This window comes from Odocoileus virginianus, chromosome 12 (genome assembly GCF_023699985.2).
Source record: "Odocoileus virginianus isolate 20LAN1187 ecotype Illinois chromosome 12, Ovbor_1.2, whole genome shotgun sequence".
In the NCBI taxonomy this organism is placed as follows: Eukaryota; Metazoa; Chordata; class Mammalia; order Artiodactyla; family Cervidae; genus Odocoileus; species Odocoileus virginianus.
Genome location: NC_069685.1, coordinates 65414378 through 65438008, shown reverse-complemented (window position 1 = coordinate 65438008; position 23631 = coordinate 65414378). Strand labels below are relative to the sequence as shown.

The window sequence follows — 23631 nt, the reverse complement described above, 5'->3', positions numbered from 1 at the left end:
GGCCACCCTCCAACCAACCCCCGAAGGGAGGCAGAGAGAAATCTGGGCCGTTGAAAACCAATAATTTATCAAAACGCTGCGTGTTTGCGTGGGAAGGTGCCGCGACAGACAGGGCAGCGGTGGGCAGGCGCACAGGGAGGGGACGGTGCCTGGATGGTGGGCGCTGCTTGCCGCGGGCGGCCGTGCGGGCGGCGGCGGGGAAGCTAGACATTCTTGCCGCGCAGACGCAGCTCGTGGCGCCGCAGGTGGTTGTAGAGCGATTGCACGTAGGTGAAAACGCACTTGGGGTCGGGCTTCTTGCCCATGATCATCATGTCCTCCACCTCCACCAGGGGTACGCAGTCCACCAGCATCCTGCCGGGAGGGGGCACAGGAGTGTTTGTCAGCGCTGGCCCCACCTCCTGCGGCAACCCCTCTACTCGAAGGTCTTTCCAGTGCTGCAGCCTGCGGGTCTTCCATAAATTCGACTCCTGATCAATTGAATGGGGGAAAAGCCTTCTAGGAAGGCGGAAACCCCAGGCCCCACCCACCCACCCACGCCTGGAGGCACCCTGATAAGGAGCAAGGCCAGGCAAATGGAGGCGAAAGAGGAGATCCCTGCCCCATCTCCAATGTCCAGGCCCAAGGACCTACTGCAGGGTTGCGGTCTCAACCCCTAACCCTGGGGAGGTCCTGACTTCAGGACCTTATCTCTGGCGGGCCGCCTCCTTCTCACTCTCAAAGGTACACTCTAGCTGGCAAAGCCTTTCAGGTGGACCGTGGTACCTAAAGGGCTGCAAATCCTTCTCTGCATCCAGGACCACTCCAGTGACCTTCTGAACCCTGGATTATCTGCCAGCTCCCTGGCCTGGGACCTCCTGTAGAGCAGCTTGGGAACCCCCATCTGCCTCAAGGGACATCCCTGTTGTGTGAGACAGAGGCCAGGGAGGTGTATGTATGTGTGGGAGGCAGTTCTTTAACAGGAGGGCGCAGATGAGTGTCCCAGTCAGTACACACTGGACCATTAGCATCACACTCGGGGCCAGGACACCCTGCTGACCATCCTCCAGGGTGAGGTGGTCATCCTCCAGGTGACCCTCCTGGGGCTTCCCAACCCAGGGATTGAACCCAGGTCTCCCTCATTGCCAGTGGGTTCTTTACCAGCTGAACCACCAGGGAAGCCCAAGAATACTGGAGTGGGTAGCCTATCCCTTCTCCAGCGGATCTTTCTGACCAAGGAATCGAACCAGGGTCTCCTGCATTGCAGGCTAATTCTTTACCAGTTGAGCTACCAGGGAAGCTCACAGAACAGTCATTCGTTTCCAGCTCCGCAGCTTAGTAGGTGCAGGACTGGGCCTGATGTGATCCAGGCCCCCAGCCCTGGATGTTGGCACCTGCCTGGGGCCCCCTTCCTTCCATATCGCAGGAGCCCTCTCCCCACTCTGAGGGGAGTGGGCTGCAGCTACTAAATAACTGGCAGCCCCAGGGCTCAGAGATAGAGCGTGTTCCCTGGCTCCATTTCCCCTCCCTTCCTGGAGCCAGACCTCTCCTGCCTCTCTCCCATGTGCCACGCCTGGCATACAGTTACAGTTAACACTGTCACTGTTGTGAAGTGAGTTTCCTTTGGCAGGGAGGGCATAAGGAAAGGAATTGTTCCTGTTCCCAAGACACCCAAGGGCCCAGGACTACCTGCCATCTTGTGCCTTCAAGGTCAAACCCTCAAGGTCAAACCATGTAAGGGCCAGGGCCCACTCTCCTCTCTCCAGGACTCCTTCAGGGAAGAAGCCAGGAAAGCAGGGGACCCGTTTCAGTGTAGGCTCTACTCCCGGCCAGCTGTGGAAGCTAGAGCAAACCCTGTCCCATGACTCAGTTTCCCCATCTTTACAGCAACAGCATAGTCATTCTTTGCCTCATCTGAGTCCTTGGAAGCACCGAGAATGAGTGAGAGGTTCCTGACTCTGTTGCTGATGTGCTATGTGCCCTGGGGGTCGTCTCTGCCCCAGACTGGGCCTGTTCCAGCTGTACTGTGGTGAAGAGGCAGCCTTTCTCTGTAGCTTCTACCAGCTGCGGCTATCTCCCCGGGTATCCTGGCCTTTCCCATCGTGGAGCTCCCTCCCACCTCTGGTGTCTTCCCTGGAGACCTTATAAAGCCATTGTTTACACCGGGGCTCACGGCACAGGGCTCTGGCTGCCCCAGTGACAGGCCAAACACCAGGCAATCCGAACAACAGCACGGCTGAGTCACACTTTCCAACTGGAACGGGGCCGGACTGGGCCCCTCTCCCTTCAGGCTGGCCTGCTGGGCAGCAGCTCCTAAGTCCATATATGACCTGGAGACAGCACCATGCCCATCCTCCGCTCACCTGCACGGCTTCTTTGAATCTATGTGTGCACGTGGCGGTGGCCCCTCACAATGGCTCCAGGCCCTGAGGGGCATCTGGGTGCATTGCGAGCTCTGCCCCTGATTCACATTGCTTCAGGCAATCCCTTTCCTCCCTCTGAACCTTTTGTCTTTTCTTCTCTCTACAAAACGGGTGGGAAAAGGGATGGGGCCAGGAAAAGAGCCACAAGGTGGGGAGTTTCCGGCCCTGGCTCTGACCTACCATCCCCTGGCACACTCCTGGTCTGTAATGGGCAGTAAGCTCAAGATATGCATTCTCTACTGTGGCCCTGATGTGAGGTGACCAGACAGGAAATGCCACGGCTGGTTTGGGGATCCGGGACCTCCACCGGAAACATCTTCCTGTTAAACTGGCCTTGCTCCTGAGCCTCTCACCATGGAGCATGGCACAACCAACCCCCCAGTGCACTAGCTGGAGGCCTGGGACCCTCCCCCTTCTGCAGTGGATCCATCAAAACTCCTATCTCTCTAGTTAAGCTTCTCTAGCTGGTTAGTCCATCCCCTCCCTCCCTGTCCTTCAACCAGGCCTCACCAAGATTGTTCTAAAATGCTACCTACGTCCCTTCTCTGTTTGAAGAACTTTTACAACTCTTGTCTTCAGAAGGAAGCTCAGACTCCTGAATATGACCCCTTCCTCCCCCTCACACCCAGACTAAACAAACATCCTTCCCTGCCTGGGTGTGCCATGCCCTCCACGTCCCTCAACCCCACCCCGGGCACTTGGCTGACCCCTCTGCCCGGGACTTCCTCTCCCTCCTTTAGCCTGAATTTGGTATTCTGATGCCAGCTTAGTGTGCACTTTTTTCAGCGAGCTGTCCTAGACCCCGCTGGATGGGTCGGGTGGCTCCCCGCTGGGATCCCATGGCCTCCTGGGCTTCCTCCAGCTCAGTCCTGCCCATCTTGGTCATCACTGCCTACTGAGAATGGTCTCATCTGCAAGGTATTGAGCAACCAGAAGATCAGGTTGTGTCTGGCTCCTGCTGGCTCTTCTCAGGGCCCCTCTGCTTCCCCCTCAGCCCCGACCTCCCCGGCTTCTCTCTGTGCCCCATCGAGCAGATCCAGCGTAACAGGGCAGGCGAGCAAGGCGGCGTTCCTCACCGTGGGGCCCCGAGCAGAGGTTAGGACTTTTTGGTTTTTACCAGCCCCTTCTGGACCAGACAGCGGTAGAACTCCTGGATGTACGTGTACACGCACTTCCAGTCAGGCTCTCGAAGCCGCACCATGTCCTCTGTGTCCAGGAGCTGCGGGCAGTCCGCATGGGTCCTGGGGAGGGTAGGGGGCCAGGAAGGGGCGGGGGGGCGGGCCCGAGGGGGCAGCGAGGTGGGGGGAAGAGGCAGAGAAGAGAGCGGGGAGAACAGAGACACACACGTACACACACACACAGAGACATGAGTTCAGTTACGTTCTCGGTGCCGCAGTCTGCCAGCCTCCCGCATGCCCCCTCCCCACCGTGGACGTGCCGCTCACTACCCGTTCACTAATGGTGTGCGATGCAGACAGGGGTGGGGGCCAGATCAGTCACAGGTGCAGAGAACTCTCGGGGCAAGCGGGAGGGAACGGGGGGGGGGGGGTGGGGGCGATGGCATTGGCGCCGGGGTTGGAGAGGAGGGCTGTGCCCCGGGGAGCGGGGGTGAGGAAGGCGTGAGAGGAGGTGGAGGGGGGGGGAGGAGGAAGAAGAAATCTGGGGGGAACCAGAAAGAGAGAGGGAGAGGAGGAGAGACAGGTGGAGGAGGGTGCTGAGGGTGAGGTGCGCAGTTGGGGCAATGATTCCAAAGTGGAGGGCTTGCGGAAGTCCTATATAAGCCTCTGGCAACACCTATATAGGCTGGGCGGGCACGGTGCCCGGGCCAGGAGCCTCCTTTTGGAATCTCCAGCCGGGATCCCGTGGGAGCAGGAAGCTCTGGTGATAGTGGGAGGAAAGCAGGACAGAGAAAGGGCAGAGAGAGAGGGAGAAGGGGGCAGACGGAGGATGGAGGGGATACGGACAGGGCCACCTGGTGGGCCGTGGCCCGGGCTGGTAGGTGGGCCTCTGGCTCCTTCATTCCGGCGGGCACCTGGCACGCTCAGCAGCAGGTGGGTGGGGTGGGAGAGGACGGGGGCTTTCTGGGGGAGGGAGGGCTCAGCTTCTGAATGACAGTGGGCCTGGCCGGCTCCACGGAGCCTCGAAGCGGCTGGGCCTGGCGCAGATCGCCCAGCCCCAGACGCCTGGCCGACACCAGCAAGGTGCCAGCAACCACACTTACTCGGCGGATGAGAAGGCCACCTCGAAGTTCTGACGCCGGTTCTGTGGGCTGAGCTGCCCATAGTCGAAAGCCTCAGGGAAGAAGTTGTGCACCAGGGCACAGAAGGCCATCCCGTCACTCCAACTCGAGGAGAAGTTCTGGATGTCCACATGCTATGGGTGGTGGGAGGACCTGTCAGCGCCCCTATGCCCTCCACCCGCTGGTGTTTTGGCATTCCAGATATAGGGCAGCTGAGCTCAGAGAGGCTCTGGAGCTTGCCCAAGGTTGCACAGTAGGTGGGCAGTGCCTCCTCCCACTGTTTGTTAACTCCTGTATCTGCTACTTAGTGGGCCAGAGTGACCAAGAGGCCCAGCACCACCCAGCTGAGGCCATGGTCATGCCCTCGTCACTCTTTCCCTGGTGTACAGACATTTACCCAGTGCACTGGCAGAGCAATGAGGGGGAAGACTCCAAGAGTGCGGTCTGGTCCTGAACCCTGCCCACCATCCAAGGGCCCTCTCTAGGCCCTGCCACTTTAACCACTTATTCTGGAATCTAGGGGAATCTAGGGCATGTTATGAGGCTTCCCTGGTGGCTCAGATGGTGAAGCATCTGCCTGCAATGCGGGAGACCCAGGTTCAATCCCTGGGTCAGGAAGAGCCTCTGGTGAAGGGAATGGCACCCCACTCCAGTATTCTTGCGGGAAAATCCCATGGACAGAGGAGCCTGGAGGGCTACAGTCCACGGGATCACAAAGAGTCAGACATGATTGAACGCCACACACACACACGGCCTGTTGCGTGTCACAGAAGAGGAATTCCCATCGTCCCTGCCAGACACGGTGGCTGTGAAGGGTACAGCTGCAGCTGGGGGCATATGCGGGCGGGGAGGCCCTCACTAGGCCACCTGGCCTCCTAGGGCTCACCTCGTAGCCACGCGTCTTGGCTCGGCACCAGTCTAGCAACATCTGCTTGATGCTGTTGGCATTGGGGACCCCGAAGCTGGTGGAGCGCTGCACAGCCGCGCGGGGTCCGCCTGGGCTGCTGCAGGATCCATGTCGGGAGCCAGGTTATAGTGGGCACCTTCTCCGTCCGCCCACCTTTACCTTCATGCCCCGCCCACCAGAGCCCAGACCCCGCCCCGTGTGATCACGAGGCCCCGCCCACCAGAGCCCAGGTCCCGCCCCATGTGGTCACTAGGCCCCGCCCTGCCCACTGCGGCTCACCCTGCCGCGCCTTCCTTCTCCAACTTCTCAATCATAGCCTTGCGCGCCTGGGACGCTGAGGTTTTGGGCAGGCTTTGCGCCTTCATCAGCTCTTTCTTCTTTTCTGCCTGGCGTTTTTCCAGCGCCGCTAGGCTGCCAGACCGTGGGCTGGCCTCATCCTCCCGGTCGAAGATACTGAGGGGTGGGTAAGCGACTGTTAGGGTCCAGGGGAGCCGCTCCTGTGCCTCGACCACGACTCGCCAAGGTCTAGTCACGCTCCAGACCCTACTCTCTTGCGGTATCTCCACCACCAGCAATGCCAGCCAGCAACGGAGGGGCTCCCATCACACGCATTTTACAGAGTAGACTGAGGCTCAAAGGAATAGAAAGTAGGAGCCAAGCTCTTTTCAACAGACTTGGCCCCTGGGGAGTTCTCTTCCAAGGCTCATTATATCCTCAGGTTACAGGTGTGTTCCCATTCCGGGCACTATCAACTAATAATGACCACCAATGTGCTAATAGTAATGGTAACAATAATAACAGCTCGTGTCTCTTGAGCTTTTTCTACGTGTCATTTAAAATTTCACAAGGGTTAGGGTGGGCTTACCACTTCCACTGAAGATGAGGAAATGGAGGCCTGTGGCCTCAGATTTCAGAGGGCACAGGGAGCAGGACCAGTGCAAGGACTTGAACACAGGTCTCTGACGCAGAGTCTCTGGACCCCTGCAGTACCCAGCCTGAATTCTTGACCCTACCTGCCCCAACATCCTCTGTAACATAGGCTTACCCCTCCTCCACGGGGTTAAGATGGAAAGATGCTCTCTGTGACATGGGACATGATCTGTAGACACTGGAAAGTAGCTCAGTGTGCTGGGGAGGCCTCTCTAAGACCCCAAGCAAATCGTTGGCCTCCCCCAATGATTTGGTGTGGTTGAGAATTACGTGAAATGGCAAGGCAAGCAGGAGTGTTCTGACTCTCACTCTACGCCTCTCTGGCTGTGTGTCCAACATCTCCCAACACCGTGCTCTACCCATCTGCCGAATGGGCATGCAGCAAGGTCCCGTGCGGCACTGACTCCCCCATGGTCTGGGAGCAGGTACCTGTGCTCACCTGCCCATCTTCTTGGATGATGAAGAGGAGAAGGTCTTAGTTTGCATCATGGTGCTGCCACCACCATCTGCAAGAGAAGGAAAGGGGAGCACAGTGAGGTCCCGGGCTGGGAGACGGGCGGGAGGCTGGCGGAGGGATGCAGGGAGCCACAGGCAGAGAAGAGAAAGTGACGGCTGGACAGAGAGACACACAGACGAAAGTTCGGAGAGACAGTTCGAGGAAGAGCCTGAGGAGGTGGGCTGGCAGGCAGGCACGTGGAGACGCCCGGTGGCCTTACTCTCTGAGCGCCTCACAAAACTCGACTCCACTGTGGTGGTGCGGGCCGTCCGTGTGCCGTCATCTGCATGGGCAGGGGTGAGAGGAAGGGTGTGAGCGGCGGGGTGGCGGGGCCGTGCGGGGGACGCGATCCCGTGCTGAGCCCGGCTTGGCCCCTTACTGGATTGGACGAGCCGCTCGGTCTTGGTGACTGTGCTGACGGCGGAGCCGTCGGCCGTCTGCTGGCTGTGCCGCGTGGTGGTCTTGGTTGTTGTGTTGCCGCGGCCCTCCCCTGGCCGGGCCCGGGCCTCTTGCAGCCGCCGTTCTCGGTCCTTGTCCCGCTGGTCTGGGTGGGGGATGGTCCCACGCATGCCCCAGAAAGGTCACCATCGCCCACACAGCACATATGCACGGGCACATGGGGCACACAGATGGGGTGGGGGGCAACTCGTTAGCAACACTGAAGACACGGGGGGCAAGGGCCCTCTCTGGGAGTAGCTGCGGCGGGGAGGAGGGAGCCATGACCTGGGACGGAATGGGGGTGTGCGATGCACTCGGAAATGAGGAATAGCTCAACTTGAAGGGGGAGAGTATGTGGATCCAAGAAGGGAGTTGTCTGTGCGAATGAGTAGCTGAGTCTGGGAGGGAGTATCTCCAGTTAAGGGAGGGAGTAGCAGGGTCCACGGAGGGCAGCAGCTGCGGGGGCCTTCAAACAGGTCTTAGCGGGGAGAAGAGCAGCTAGAGGAAGTCCACGGACGGAGTCATTGGAGGTAGCTGAGAAGTCATTTGATCCAGGGACAGGGGAGTTGGGAGAGAAGCAGGCAAAGGGGGTAACTGGGCCTAGAGAAGCAGCAGGTGGGTGGGCATAAAGGCTGGCCAGCCATCTGTGGGCCCTGCAGGAAGCAGCTAGATCCAGAGAGGGAGTAACTGAAAGAATCTGGAGAAGTAAACGAGACTAGAAGCTGGAAGAAAGAAGAGCTGGGTCTGGGGGTGATGTAGCTGTGCCCCAGGAAGAAGGCAGAGCCCAAGGTGGTCATCGGTGGACCTTGAGGAGAGAGAAGCAGCTGGAAGGAGAAGTATCTGGATTCAGGGAAGGAGCAGTTGAGAGAACTTGGAGAAGCAACTGGATCCAAGCAGGAGTTGCTGGGGGAGAGAGTGACCAGGGTCTAGGAGGGAGAAGAGAAGCTGCCTCTGGGTCTGGGAAGCAGGAGAGAAGCATCTAGAAAACAGAACCGCTGGATCCAGAGGAAGGAGGCCAGGCAAGAGCCGGGTCCAGAAAAGGTGAAGCTGAGTCTAGAGAAGACACTGGGGAGGGCGTTACTGAGCTGGAGTGTCCTTGAATGGACCCCAGTGAGGGGGGCAGCTGGACCTGGGGGCGGGGTGGGGGCACTGGGCTCTCTACCTCTCTTCCTTTGTCGGAGCTCACGCAGTGCAGCCCGGATGAGCTTCCGCTCCTCAAAGTCCGTAGTCTGATCCAGCTGCAGACAGAGCCCCCATCATTGCCCACCTGGTGCTTGCCTGCCCCGGCCCCCTGCCCACCCCCAAGTCCATCAGATCCGGCCATACCATCTTGTCCAGGACACTCTCATCCTCGATGGCCATCAGCTCCTCGGCGCTCAGTGGGCTCCGGCTCCCTGGTGCTTTGTCCACTCGGGTCTGCTCGGCGCCGTTGGCCACCTCCACTGCTGCAGAGGGGGGCTCTGCTGGCTCCGGCTCCATCTGCGGAGAGGGGCAAGGGTATGGGTTACAAGCAGGGCTGCAGATGAAACCAACTGTGCCTCCAAAGGACAGGAGACCAGGCCCTGGGGCTGCTGGCACAGCCTTTGAAATACCACTAGCCAGCTGGACCACCTGCCCAAGGATGGCCATGCTGGTGTGAGGCTCAGGGATGAGGCACTGAGACCTTTGTCGTTGGGCTTCCCGTGCACCCAGAACTGTCGTGATACAATTGAGGGTGGCGATAATGGCGATTTCCATTCAGTAGTGAGCACTGTGTGAACACTGGGTATTTTAACAGAAGGGAAAGCTGAGGCTCAGGGCAGCTGTGGGACTTGTCCCCAGTCTTTCTGGAAGTGTGACGTGGCCCGGGGTCTGAGCTGAAGCCTAACCCCTGAACCCGAGTTCCTTCTGCCGCTTCGTTCCCAGCCCCCTCCCAGGCAGGCTGTGCCCTGTCCTGCCCGTACCCAAAGCCTGGGTCCTCCTGGGCCAGTGCCCAGGCAGCACGTGTCCCCCGTCCACACGGTGAGGGAGCTGGACCAAGGCCCACAGGCTCCTGACCAGGTGTCTGACCAGGGCTGCCCAGAGCCAAGTCCTCTCTGGAGTTCGCCCTGCTCCCCTCCCCCAGCACGTCACCCCCTCAGGGGCCCCTGCAGTCCCAACCTAGCCCGATACCCATCCCAGGGCACCTCCCCAGACCCCTTGCAGACAAGCCCCCGCCCAGCTATCACAGCCCCATCCCCTCCTGGCAGGGCCCCTTGGTCTGCGGTAAGGGTAAGGAGAGACGAGGTGGCAGCTGCTTCGGGGAGGCTCAGCCTGGCGGGGGCAGGGAGTGGGGGTGGGGCTGGGGGCTGGGCCCCGGCCAGGGGCTGCCAGGGCAGCCGCCACGCGTGCCTCAGGGCCAGGGGCATGGCACCATCTCGCCTGAGCCTTGGAGCACCGGTGCCGCAGTCCCCTGTACAGACAGGGAAACTGAAGCTCAGAGCGGGTGGTGGCACACCCAAGGTCCTTCGGCAAAGGCCGAGCCTGGCTCAAAACCACCCCCTCCCGGCCGTCCATGGGGACTTACGAGGCTGGCGCTGTGGGCAGGGCCGGCAGAGGAGCGGCGGCGGGTGCTGAAGGCAGGCGGGTGGGCCACGGGGGTCCCGGCATCCTCGGCTGCCTGGAACAGGGCCTCGGGGTCCGAGGCGGCCAGGAGCAGCTCACTGGGCTCCAGCTCGGGCTCAAGGTCGGGCGCCAGCGGGACCCCCAGCCGCAGGCTCAGCACCTCCACCTGCCTGCCCAGCGCGTCCAGCCGCCGGCTCAGTGTGGCCGTCTCCGCCCGCAGCTCTTCGGCTGCCCGGGCCACGGGCTCCACGGCCGAGGCTGCTGCTTCAGCAGCCTGGGTCACCGCCGCCCGACCTGCCTCAGCCACCGCCCGCAGCTCCTCCAAGGCCCGGCCCAGTCGCTCCTCGAGGGCTGCGGCCAGCTCCGAGCCTGGCCCTGGGACCCCCGGCATGGTGCTGGCAGGGGGCTGTGCAGTGGGATGGCGCTGGGGACAGTGCTGGGGACCGCCGCTCCTGGCTGGCCGACTCAGGCTTTGCAGCTGGTCCTGAGGGCGCAGGCAAGGGCAGCAGGCCTGCCCCGCCCCTGCTGGCCTCCCGGCCTGCCGCCCGCCAGCTGGGGCTGTAGCCCAAATAGAAACCTATTCTGGGCTCCCTCTGGAGGGGGGCCGTGGGGGAGGGGCGGCCTGCCCAAGCAGGCGGACCGCCAGGCCTGGCCCTGGCCCTGCAGAGATCGCAGACCGGCGGAACAGCAAGGCTGCCCAGGTGCTGAAGGCCTGCCTATGCCCCGTGGGTGGGGAGACGGAGGGAGGGAGAAGGCACGGGCCTATCAGGGCCCCCGTGTGCATGAGCCGAGAGGACCCAGCCTGCCAGGCTCCAGACGCCTGCATCCTCTGCTCGGCCCTCACGCCATGCCGCCTTAGAAAGCCTCGAGCAGGTGGGGCCAGGACTTCGTGCAATCTGCTGCGGCGAGTGCCTGGTCCTCTGCTGGCCTCTGGCGCTCAGATCCAACCACAGCTTTGAGCAGGTGCATCCCAGGCGCACCATCTGCCTCCCTTTGGTTCTGGAGGGGGACGCTGAGGCCAATTGGTGGTCTCAGACCCCAGGCCCCTTGCGGTGCCTCCCATCACCCCCAGGGCCTCAGACACCCTGTCCTCACCTCCTTGGCAGAGAGTTGTTTAAGTGCCAACCTGGGAGGGGAAGGGTGCTTCCTGCCCCTGCCCGCTCCCTGTCACCCCTAAAGCTGGCTCTGTTCCCTCTCACTTTGAAGTCCCACTCAGTCTCTGGAGCAGCACTGAGGCCATTACCTGAGCAGCCGGGTGGCTCACTGGGGATTCCTTTCCCCGCACAGCTTCCAGCCAGCTGACGCTGGGCTCCAGGATGAATAATGGAAGGGTGCAGCGGATTCGGTTCCCGAGGCACCTGCTCGGCTGCCGCCTCACCTGACTGGCACCCCCCTGCCTGTGCCCCCATCGGTGCTTCGGCCCAGTCTCCCCTCCCCCGAGATGCTGACGCAGATGGCAACCGCTAATCTCCAGTCTCCCAACGGGCCAGGCTGATCTTGGATGAGCAGATGAGCAGCTCTGCACCTCGGGGCTGAGGTCCAGCGCAGGGTTGGAGCAGGGCCCCTGGGGCGGCTACAGGATGGGGGTGGGGGGGGGGTGGGGCAAGCCCTCACCACCCTCCCTGCCCTCAGTTTTCCCATCAGTTCATGAGGAATGCACTGGCCAATTCTGGAGGAGGGGCCAGAGATCATCACGTGGGAAGCTTAAGGCCGGTACGCGGTGAGCTTCCGATATGCCTAGTGGCTGATTGGCGAGGGTCTGGCCTTAGCTCTGCCACCAACTGGTTGTGGGCTGTGGGCACCTCCTCTGGGCCTCGGTTTCCCGTGTGTGCAGTAGGGGAGGGGCCCGGCGAGCCCTAACACCCGGAAGCCGTCCACATGAGGCGGATGATGGGGAGGCTGGTGGGGTGAGGAGGAAGGGCTCACCTTTATGCTGCAGCCTCCTCGGCTACCCAGGGAGGCAGGGCTGAAGCTGGTGACGTGAGTCACGCTGCCCAGCCGGGCTAGGTTCCCAGGGCTGCTGATATGGGTGATGGTGCTCTTGCCCCCACTGCTGGGGCTAAGGAGGGTGGGGGGCGCCCGCAGCCCCAGCGTCAGTTCTGGAGGGGGAGAAGGACGACCATCAGGATCAGGTGGGGTGGGGGCGACTGCCAGTCCAGGCTGATGGCGCCCCTGGTTCCCAGCGCACCCTCTGGAGACACCCTGAGCCCTGGCCACAGTACATGTTCTGTGTGTGGAGCTGGGCGGCCACAGACGGGCATCCCCGGCAGTGGGGAGGCAGCGGGGAGGCCTACCTGCCCTCTGGTTGCCCGTGGGCAGCAGCACCCGGCCTGTGGAGGCCTGGCCCCGGCCATCCTTGATCTCGATGGTGAATGTGGTCTTCATACTGGCCCCTGGCTCGGCGGCGCCCACGGCCACGGGCAGCGGGGCGCTGGCCTCCTCTGAGCGCGCCACGGGCCCCCCTGCTCTGTTTTCAAGGGGCCTGACGGCCAAGCCCCGCCCCCTGGGGCCCTCCTCCCGGGGGCAGCTCTGAAGCTGGGCCAGGGGCCGGGCTGTCCCCCGCGAGGAGGGGCCACTGGAGGAGGAGAAGGAGGCGGCAGGGGTGGTGCTGGTGTGGGCGGGGCCTGGGAGCCTGGCAGGGGTCGAGGGACCGAGGGCCGCGCGGGGTGGGCCTTCCTGGAGCCCCGTGGCCGTGGCCGTAGGAGATTCGGATGTGAACTTGCGCACGCGGTCCCGGACGGAGCCCGCCCGCTGGAACGGGGAAGGTCCGCTAGCGAGGGGGGTGGGTTCTAGACGGGACGGGGCAGGCCGTCAGTGGTTGGCTGGGACAGGCACTGCCCAGAGCCCAGGGCTGGGGGAAACAGGCAAGTACCTCGGTTCTGGGCTGGCTGGCGGGGGCTGAGCACAGACAGGGAGCGTTGGCAGGGACGAGGGTCAGCCAGGTCTGGCAGCGCGGGGAGGCGGTAGCGGCCATGTGGGGGGGCAGAGAACGGAGAGTGGACGGTGGGGACCACCTCTTGCAGTCCTTTCTTCCACAGCCCCTCAGCCTACCAGCCCATCCTGCAACTCCCACAGCTCCCGGCTTCCCGCTCAGCTGCGTCTCTCTCTCTCTCACAGGCCCCTCCTCCCGCTACAGGTCTGACCCCAGGATGACTTGGACACTCCTGGGGGCTGGGGCTAGGCTTGGGCCAGAGGAAGGGTGCCCAGATCCTCCCTGCCGATGGGGAAGGGGGACACTCCCCTGGCCAGCACTGCCCACAGCTCCAGCTGGGAGATGGGTGCACTCCCTTATTGGGGAAAAGAATGTGCCTGAGGCCCGTTGCCTTTCAAGGCTGCAGGAGAGCCTCTGGCCATGGGTGGGGGGGAGTGGGCTGGGCGTGGGGCGGGGACACCTCAGGGGCAGTGGGAGGAGGCAGTGTCAGAGAGGGCCTGGACCCGAGGGTGCTGGAGCGGTCCAGGCACCACAACCCATTTTGCAGGCAGGGAAGGGGAGGCCCGCGCTGTCTCTGCTGCTGGAACCCTCACCTGCTCTCTTTGTGTCGGAGCGACCTTTGGTGGGGCCTTGTGCGGCAGGGGGCTCCGTGGGGCCGGGTGGGAGCTGCAGGGGAGACACGGTGTGGGCAGGGGCCTGACTCCCAGACCCGGGAGCTCACCTGCTTGGCAACCCCGCCCCTCATCCCGACTCACCTTGTCGACCACCTGCCCGTCTGTGCTGTGGGTGGCTGGAGGCTCCTGGGGCTCAGGGCTGGCGACCCTGGGCGGGCTTGGGGGAGGCTCGGGACTGCCCAGAGCCTTGGGGGCAGGGCACGCGGCCCCCTCGGCAGGCTCCAGCGGAGGCTCAGGAGAGGTAGTGGTGGGCGAACCGTCGGCTGAGGCAGGTGGGCTGGGTGTGTCCCCAGGCGGGACACGCAGCAGGAGCGTCACCGTGGTCACATCCCGGCTGGTGCCGCTGGGGGTCGGGGTTGGCTCTGGGACCTCCACCTGCTGCTTCTGTTCCTCTGGCTTTGGCACCTGCGGGAGGCCCACAGGATGCGGCCAAAGCTCCCTAGGCTGGCAGCGCCCCGGGCAGGGCATGCAAAGCAGCGGGGCTGGGCATGGCTTCCTGCAAGTGCACCTGCACAAGCGTGGTCGCTGGTGCACCACGGCGGGCTCTGATCCTCACTTCCCAACCTCTCGGCACTGCCTGGCCACAGGAAGTTCAGAGAGCACCAGATCCTGATGCCAGGGGTTGGGGACAGCAGGAGACCTACTGGGGACTCCCAGACTTAACAGATTCCTCGATTGGAGACCCCTGATCCCTGGCCTCAACCTGGTTAACCCGTGGGGTAGGGGGCTTCCCAGGTGACGCAGTGGTGAAGAATCTGCCTGCAATGCGGGAGACGCGGGTTCGATTCCTGGGTTGGGAAGATCCCCTGGAGGAGGGAATGGCTACCCACTCTGGTATTCTTGCCTGGAGAATCCCATGGACAGAGGAGCCTGGCGGGCTACAGTCCACAGGTTCGCAGAGTTGGACACGACTGAGCAGCTAACACTAGGGGGCAGTCCTGCCAGGTCGAGGGACCCAGTGGTCTCTACTGGGCCTGACCTTACACACACGCCCTGGAGAACAGACCCTGCAAACAGCTGGGGCCTGAAGGCGGACCCGATGAGCCAAGGTAAGGATGTGGACTGTCTGGAGCAGGAGGGGTGGCCACGGACGGTCTAAGCTGGGCCGGAGCCTGGGTCTGATTTGCATTTCAGGGAGATCCCCGGTCTGCTGAGCGGAGGCTGGATGGCTAGTGTGGGGTGGGAGGTGGGCCTGGGAGCAGGGAGGCCAGCAGGGTGGTAATGGGAGACAGACAGGAGCCTGGGAGCAGTGCAGATAAGCTGGTTTTGCTGGGAAGGCCTGGGTAGAGGTGAACTCTGCAGTGGGGACATGTCACCAGAGCTTGCCTGGGACAGTGGGGCAGAGGCCTGAGATTAGAGCCTCAGTATTCCCCAAACACAAGCTGGGCACCCCGCCCCCCCAACAGTGAAAGACACACAGGAGCTCTGTGGTGCTGGCATCGCTGGGCCCAGGACCTGGCCCATGCCCCTTACCTCACACGGCTCCAGCCTGTGTGCTGCCTGTGCCTGGCTGTCCTCTCTTGAGCCACTGTTGGGACGCCCGCTGTACAACCTTCCAGCTAAGGTGGCGGCTGGAAGGGAAGGGAGAAGTGTCAGGTGAGAGGCCAGGGGGCGGGGGGGCGGGGGTAGAGGGGTCACTGAGGGCAGCGTGCAGCGGGGCCGGGGTGGGGCAGGGCGGGCGCGTACCCTCGATCTCCTGGGCCCGCACGCGGCGGATGGCGGCTCGGATCAGCTTCCGCTCCTCGTACTCCGCGGCGCCCCGCAGCTGTGGGTGAGAGGTGGGCCTCAGGTGTTGGGCTGTGAGTCCAGGTCTTCACTGGCTCGGTCCCCTCCCTTGTCCCTGGCCCAGGACTCACCAGTGCGGTCAGCTCCTCCACATCATTCATGGACTCCAGCCGTCCTGCCAGCCGTGCCAGAGCAGCCCGCTGCTCAGCCTCCCGCTGCTGGGAGCTGCGGGGACACCATGACTGGTCACCTCCGTGGCCAGGGCCGAGTCCTGGAGGATGTGGGCTGAGGGTGGAGGCCAGGACAGGGTACCCGGAACCTCGGCAGAGGGGCAGGTAGCTGCGCACACCCTCTGGCTACACGCTGGCACATGCACGCCCAGGGACCTGAGCACTAATACCACATGGGTGTGGCCAGGCACGTGGCCCACGCCCGCAAACATCCCTGTGTGTTACTCCAAATGCGTGCCGTGCTGCCGTGTGCACACCCAGGTGGGCAGCAGACACCTGGCTCAGGCCTGCCCGCACAGCACGCGCTGAGCCCTGGCACATCCAGTCCCGCCTGCATGTCCACCCCCTCACAGACACTCACTGTAGCCAGTTCTCCTTGTTGTCCTGCCGCTCGGCGCGGAAGCGCTTGGATGCCAGGGCCTCCTCCTCGCGTTCCAGCTCCTGCCGCTGCAGCTCCCGGATGGCCGAGCGGATGCGCCGCCGCTCTGCCAGATCCGCCGTGACCTCCAACTGCGGGACAGGTGGAGGCGGGGCGGGGGGGGGGGGCAGGGGGCAAGTCATTTTGGCTGCCAGGGGCGGAGGGCGGGCAACCAGCCGCCCACGGCTCGGCCTGGGGCACAATGAGTGGTCTGTCTCGGCTCCCTCTGCCCTAAGCCCGTCACGTGCCTGCCCGCCCACCCAAACCTGGTCTCAGGGGAGACCCGGATGACAGCCAGGGCTTCTGGACGGCCCACCATGCATGGACTGGGCAGCCGGCATCCCACCCACCTGAACCAGATGCCAAGTCAGGCGTGCCTTCTTGTGACTCGACTCCTGCCTCTCAGAGCCCTTCATCGAACCCCGAGAGCCACAGAGTCATTCATGGAGGAGGAGAGAGGCCATCCTAAGGGCCCCTAACAGTGTCCCTGGGCAGGGAAGGGTGATTCAGGCTGCTGAAGTCCAGCAGTGAGCAAGGGAGACTCCCACGGTCGCGCAGCACCACAGCCTTGCTAACAGGTGGCAGCCTCGTCCATATTGAACAGATGGGGAAACTGAGGCAGGAGCAGGCTGTCAGGAGTCAGAGCTCCCTGCCTGGCCGGGGCTGTTTTTCTCTCTACACTGGTCCAGCTCCAGCCACCATTAAAGAGGCAACCCGTAATGCGAGGGCCAACTCCCCAGACAGATAAGACAGCTGCACTAGGGTCTACCCAGGGCCCTAGAGAGGGCACCCATGGGGACAGGTGCTCCCACCAGCTTCTCGGCCCGTCCTGTCCCTCCCTGGCAAATAGAAGGTGACTGGTCTAACCAGGTCCAGGAAAGGGCACCTTCTCTGGGCGGTCAGCCAGTCCTATTGCCCCCACCCCCATCCCCCCCACGGAGCCCCTGTGGGAGAGGGGAGAGTGAACTGGCTTAGGGCCCTGAGGACGATAATGGCAGAGATAAGCCCCCAGGGTGGGGCCTGCGCCAGGTGGGAGCAAGTATAAACACAGTGATTTCCTCTGTCCACACCGCCCCGCCCCCCCCCCCCCCCCAAGGGACAGGCCTGAGAACACTACTGCCATGCCTTTTCTGCCTCCTCCGCCATCATTCCTTTCTGCTCTCTGGGGGAGTCAGGTGGGAGCAGGGGAGGTTTCAGCGGGGAGTGTGGGGGGCCCAGCTTAGCCATGAGCTCACTTGTACCAGTCTGAAGAGAGCAGAGACAAGTGATAAGAGCCCCCCAGGGAACCTTCAGTCTTCACATCCCAAGGAGCTGTGGGAGGGTCCCTGGAGGCTCAAGACAGGGCCCCCCAGCTGGCTCCAGCCCCAGTTGATCTCGGTTGGGTGGTCAGAATCATATCCTCAACTTTTCTGGTCTTGGCTTTCTCACTTGTCAAATGGAACAATGGCCCCCGCTTCGGGGCAGTGGGTGGGGATAGGGGAGGTGATTCGGGGTCCCGCACCTTGCAGAGCTGTGTATGGTTGATTCCAGAGCCAGACAAGAGGGGAGAGAGAAAAGTGAGGTGACTGAGGACAGGACCCCAGAGGCATCTATAACGTTTACTGAGCACCTGTGTGCCAGATCCTGTGTGGAGCCCCATACCTGTTCTAACTTCACAGAAGCCCTGGGCACTCTATTACCCCCATTTGACAGATGAGGATACTGAGGCTCAGGGAGAAGTGATCTGAGCTAGGGTTTGCACCCAGGTTTCCGTGACTCTGGGGCCTTCCCTGGGCCAAGGATAGCTCTGTGACTGTTGTCTGTCTGCTACGGTGAGTATCTTGAGAACCCTCATACTACACTGGGGACCCCCTCCAGCCTGGACTGGAGATGCCCTGGGGTTTAAGGGAGCCTATTATGTGGGAGGGAGTGGAGAATGAGGTGAGCCTCATTCTCCACCCCCAGTCCTGACTTGATCAGGCCCCGAACCCTCTGTGGTAAGCAAGGATTTTCTAGGCCTTGGGGGGGGGGGGGCGCAGCTGATGCAGCCCCTCCTGTGCAGAGGGTAAAGAGGCTCAGAGATGCAATGAGTCCTAGCCCTTTGTCTCCTGGGTTCCCCTTCCCAGCCCCCTGGAATCCTGAGATGGGGTTCTCATCCTTGAAGAAAGGCTGGTATGGCAACTTCTGCCCACCCCTGGGAGCCTCAGCGTCCCCATCTGGAAAATGGGAGCCTCTGTGTGATTCTCCACGTGGGTGGGGCAGAGCTGGGGAACGGACAGCCCCACCCCACTGGTCACCCTTGCGCATGACCCTTCCCTTTGGGCTTGGAGACAAAGGTCCGCCCACAGTGTCCCTGCTGTGTGTCCCGCGTTCCCCGCCCTCCCCGGCCCCACCGCCCAGAGTGGAGGGAGCTGTTGCTGGGAGGGAAGGAAGTACAAAGCGCCATTGTCCGCTGGGGGAAAGGGAAGGAGATGGGGCGGTTTCCGAAACTGCCCGGTGAAATTCTCCCGGGAGGAAAGAGGGTGCTTCCTCCTCCCGGGGGGCTGGGCCTCCGGGTACTTTGTACTCTGCTGGGGGCGACTGAGCCCCGGCGTCTCCCTGTCCCCACCAGTACCACGGAGGAGACTTGGAGGAATTCGTTCAGTGCCGGCTCCTCCAGGTACGGAAGGGGGACCGGCCGGCAGCGAAGCAAGGTCTCGCCAGAGGGCGCTGACTGCACGCGGGCCGCTCAACCGCGGCCGCCCGCACCGCCCACGCTTCTCCCAAGCAGCAGGGCCAGAGGCGCCCGGCCGGGAGCCAGCCAGACAGGAAGCCCCCCGCCACCGCCTGCTTTAACATCCCCGGCTACGGAGAGGAAACCCAGGTTCGCGGACTTAAGTAGCTTCTGCAGGTCACCCAGCTAGTGTCAGTGCCCCATCTCCGACCCGGGACCGAGGCGGAGGGCGTCCCGGTGTGTGGCGGAGGTGCACGTGGTGTTCGTGGCCCCAGGTGCCCCCTTCCCGCACAGCCCCGCTCCGAGTTCGCAGGCATGTGCGGGAGCCGAGGTCCGGAGGGCATCTCGGGTTCCCCAAATCGGCCCGACGCTGGGGCGCGGGTCAACTTTTCCCTTATAAGGCCCGGCCCCGCGGGGAGGAGCCCGGCTCCGGGACGCCCCCCGTTCCTGCCACGAGGCCGGCGCGCGCGGGGCGGGACCCTCGGCGGCGCTGGGGCGCAGTAATGGCGGGCGCCTGGCCGCGGAGGGCCCGGTACCGGAATGGGAAGGATCTGAGAAAAGGGGAGGCGGGGTTCGGAGTCCGAGATGAGGGGCGAGGTTTTGCTAGTCCTCTCCCAGGGAGGGGGTCGGGGATGGGCGGCCTACAGCCAACAATCCAGCTTCTCTGAAACCCTTTTTCCAGTACCCAAGCCTGCATGGAGTGGGGTTGGCGGCTGGAGAGCCCTGAGCCTGGGCGGACCCCTAGAGATGGGGGTGCGCGGAGACCTGGCTTTCTCTCCACTACCCAAGTTAGGATTCTGGCTTCCTGCCGGGGAGTCGAGCTGACACGGTGGGAGCCTTTGGAAGCCCATCTCCTTCAGGTTGCACACAGCCGCCTGTGGCGGTGGCAGACACCCAGAGTGTGAGGTGCTGTTCCAGGCCGAGTGCCTTGGGTAGATGATGGCGGTGACTGGGCACTGCCCAGTGACTGGTGTGAGCTGGCTGGCTCCAGCCCCTGCCTCCAAAGAAATGGAATGGGGGTGGGGTGGATCATTTGCCTTCTCCCAGGGAAAGTAAATTTTTAATTTACCCCCTGGACATGGGTCAGGGGCTGAGGGGGTGGGGCTTTGGCCCCTTCTCCTGTTTCCTGCTCTCTGCCCTTGCCGGTGGGCACATACTTGCCCTGCTCGATTGCCCCCGCTGCCTCTCTGTACCTGGTGCGGATGTTGGGGGAGGGGCTGCAAGAAGAAGCTAGGGAAAGGGGATGGAGGGGGCCCATCTTTTTCCACACCAAGATCTGGGCCCATGCCTCATTCCATCCTCATGCCAACTGAAGGACCTAGATATTATGTTCACACACATTGCCCCCACCTCCCATTTTACAGATAGAGAAACAGGCTCAGAGTGGGAAATGACAGATTAAAAGTCACAGAGCTCCTAAGGGTCCCCAAGGCCTTGATGAGCTCTTCTGGCCTTGACTTATCCAGGTCTCTTGGTCTCCCATGAACCTCTTGGGGGTTTGTTTGGATCCTGACTAATCCTTTTCCTAGCTGGGTGCTCCTGGGCAGGTGACGTCACGTCTCCGAGCCACAATGTTCTCCTGGCTCTTGGAGCTGCTGTGGCCATTCTGCGAGATGGTGTGTTTAGCCGCCCAGCCTGCTCCGTGCTATGCCCTGGCGTATTACTAATCATTGCTGCTACTGTTATCATTGGGCCTGCCTCCAGGGGTGGATACTGCCCAGGTTGTTGTTTGGGAGAGGCAAATCCAGCCTCCCCACACCTGTGGCTGCACATGGGCAAGTCCTCACCAGTTACTGTTTAAACAGGTGGTGGCACTGGGGGGCTGGGAGGAACAACCTCAGCACCTGGCATGGACAGGCACATGCCACCAGAACCTCTGCATCGGCCACGCGGAACAGGCCTAGCCGTTTCCCTGAGCCTTCCCCCTGCCCCTCCCCCATCACCTCCTCTTGTCAGCTGAGCGGTATCCTGGACAGACCCTGCCTCTCCGGCCTGGCTTGTCTGTCCTCATAGTAGAGATGATGGGACCACTTACCAGCTTCCGCAGGGCTCCCTCATCCAGCCCAGCTAAGGTTTCATCCGCCATCTTGCTGGCCCCTAGCTCCGTCCGACCCTTCCTGGTGAGTTCCCCAGTGCCTCTGGCACCTGATGCCAGCTCAGGAAATTCTGCAGGGGATAGACATGAGTCAGGCCTGCGGAGGCCTCTAGAAACCTTAGGCACTTGGGCTCTTGTGCCTCAGTTTCCCCCTCTAACCCATGATCATCCATTGCTGTCCCATCCTTCTTGTCTGTGATGTCACTCCTGGCTGGGAGGTGCCTTCTTCCCTCGGTAGTGTGTGCTGGAAAACTCAACGAACCAAGAGGAGAAGCCCTTAGTTCCAGTCACCTGGACTGCTAGCTTGCTGTGTGGCCTTAGCTGGGCCCTCGCCATAGCTAAGCATCAAACAGGGAGGTTAGGGATCTGGATTGCGAAGCCAGGGCCCAACAAGGCCCACTCAAGCTGTGCTTACCACCAGGGGGTGCCCGCCACACTCCACGGCTTCCTGCCCCACCCACCCATCCCCAGGGCCTGCCCAGCCCCCAGTCATCCCAAAAGCTCAGCCTCTGGCTATGGACTAAGCCCATACCCAAGTCCTTGCTGCTCTGGCCACTCTCACTTCCCCAGGTAACTTAAGCCATTGGAGGTAACATCCTGTCTTCCAATTCTTGAGGACAGCCCTCTGCTCACACCCCTCTCCACTCCTCCCCTTCCCGCCCTTCCCCGATGCCAGCTTCCCTGACTCCATGAAACCAGGTGTCTGGACACCCAGCTCCTCCTGTCAATTCCCACACTTAGAATTCAGTTCCGTAGCTGGAAGAGCCTTCAGAAACTGATCCGCCCAGCTCCTGGACTTCGAAAAACAGGATTGGAGAGGGCCAGAGGGTTGTCGTGGGGGAAGGAGGATCCCAAAGACCCAGAGGGCAGGGAATGGATTTAATCTTGGCCACCTCTACCTTCTGAAGTCCCCTTCCAAAGTGCCCTCAGGGGCTCAGGACACTCCCTCTTGCCCTATTACTGTCTCTCAAAATGGCCCCCTAAATCCTGACCCAGCTTCCCAGTGTAACTCTTTTCTTCGTCCTGCAGCCTTAACCTCTTTCTGGAATCTCCAGGGCCCATGGCCTGATACACCAGAGGTGCTCAGTTACTGTATGGTTGTGTACTGTAAGTTGAATCCTGAAATGGCCCCAGGATTGCCTCTGCTCCCGCTGATTCATCCCGCAGTCATCCCTTCCCCCTCCCCAGAACAGTCACTTTTCGAGTCACCTCATCCGGTGAATGGGTCTGGGGGTGTCCTAGTCCACACACTTGGGGTTCGTGGGACTCTGCCTGCTCAAGTTGCTGCTTGCTTCCCCATCTCTGTAGTCTCGGACAGGTGGCAACCTCCCAAACTCCCTCTGCTGGGGTCCTTCATGAGCAGTCACCAGACTTAGGTTCTGTGGACACTCTGAGTTCCCCCACGTTTTCTGAAGGGCAGGGGTCCCTAATGCAGAATCTAGAACTCCCAGGGAGGTCTCTTTCTCCTCAGGAATTCTCGCCGCTGCTTCACGCCAGTCCCATGACTCCCTGTCACACAGTGTGGGGTCCCCAAAGGTTGTGAGGGGCCTCAGAGGAACGTAGGAGCTTCCTCAGGGTTTCTGCCCCCGTAGACTTACACTCCTGGAGGTCGTGGAGCTTCCTGGAGATCCGTGAGCGTCTTTACCCCAGGTCTCAGAACTTTTACCCCGTGGCTTAGCGCCCCCGTGGGTGGGTGGGAGCTCCCAGGTCTGAGGGTCCCCAAACCCTGGGAGTCCACATATCCGGGTGCCACCCTCGAACCCGTCGGGGGTCCTGCTGCCACCCGGAGACCCCGCACACCCACCTCTTCGTCTGGTCCGCCCGTCCCGCGCGGGCTCAGGTTAGGTCGTTCGGGATCCAACAGATGGACGACTAGGAGCGGTCAGGCGGAAGGCGCCGCGACCGCGATCCCAGGCCCGCTCAGCAACCGTCCCTGGGATTCTGCTAGCACCGCCTGTCCAGCCGCGCCAGCAGCCCCGAGGACCCCGCCCCGAGTCCCCGCGCCAGCCAATTCCGGGGAGGGTCCCGCCCACCCTCGTGCCCTATTGGGGAAATTCAATTTTGACGGCCACACCCCTAACGGAGGCCCCGCCCTTCGCGGGCCTCGGAAGTACTGGATTGCAGTCTTGGGGCCACTGCTCTTGCAACCTTGGCTGGTCGAGTGGGCGTCGCCAGGAGGTCGCAACTTTGCGCCAAAGTCGGGGAGGGCTCGCGAAACCGGGGTAAGTGGCCCGGGATCGTACTATTCGCGGAGCCTGCGGGACAGCCTCTCTCCGCCCTCCTCTTTGTTCGTGAAACCCTGTCCCCTCCTTCAGCTCCGCCCCCTCCTCGCTTCAGTGCCCGGCCTTGGCCGCTGCCCGCAGGCTGCTTTCAGGACACCTGGTCCGGGCCACCTCAGAGCAGCGACTAAGTGGCCGGCATCACACTGACCCTACGTGGGGGCACCTCAGGGACCGCCTCAGATGGAGTTGGGTCAATCACACACCTCTTCCCCAGCCCACACACCTTTGCATACACATTCACCTTATGGGTCACTTCTCCCTGCCAAGCTCCTCAGGGTCGCCCTCTTGCAGCGCTGGGGTTTTAAACTGGGAACACTAAGTCCAGAATCTCATTCAGTCAATGGAGGAAATTGAGGCCCTGAGAGAGCCGATATGCCCAAGACAACATAAGGGATAAATAAGGGGACCCCAGAGCTCAGACCCCTCTGGGAAAAACTACTCAGTCCCTTCTGCTAGAGATCAGGGTCCTTTCCGCAGGTCTCCATGGAGGCCAAAGGGAGTTGGCGCCTGGGAGGTGGCGTCTGGAGTCCTGTCTGTCAAATAATAATAATAATAATAATATAAACTCATTTATTTTGTACTTGCCAT

The 23631-nt window shown here is 62.0% G+C and overlaps 1 protein-coding gene across 6 annotated transcripts; it reads right to left on the bottom strand.

Annotated features, from left to right (window-relative positions):
- Window positions 1-46: 46 nt before the first annotated feature.
- On the bottom strand, window positions 47-22714 carry SMTN (smoothelin). 6 transcript variants are annotated; one of them, XM_070475586.1, is made up of 21 exons: window positions 22566-22714; window positions 20702-20832; window positions 15918-16066; window positions 15458-15551; window positions 15288-15366; window positions 15075-15172; window positions 13683-14006; window positions 13521-13593; window positions 12868-12939; window positions 12290-12784; window positions 11922-12094; window positions 8739-8891; window positions 8575-8650; window positions 7354-7518; window positions 7195-7257; window positions 6918-6984; window positions 5828-6001; window positions 5528-5645; window positions 4624-4775; window positions 3479-3643; window positions 265-354 (listed from the first exon to the last, which is right to left on the bottom strand). In XM_070475586.1, exons 2-20 carry the CDS (start codon window positions 20750-20752, stop codon window positions 3499-3501), a joined length of 2721 nt encoding a protein of 906 aa, XP_070331687.1. In that variant the 5' UTR covers window positions 20753-20832; window positions 22566-22714; the 3' UTR covers window positions 265-354; window positions 3479-3498. The 6 variants fall into 6 exon arrangements, with proteins under 6 accessions (XP_020727252.1, XP_070331691.1, XP_020727253.1 ...); XM_070475587.1 differs by lacking the exon at window positions 265-354 and adding an exon at window positions 361-470; XM_020871593.2 differs by lacking the exon at window positions 3479-3643 and having other exon boundaries at window positions 47-354.
- Between the last annotated feature and the right edge of the window lie 917 nt (window positions 22715-23631).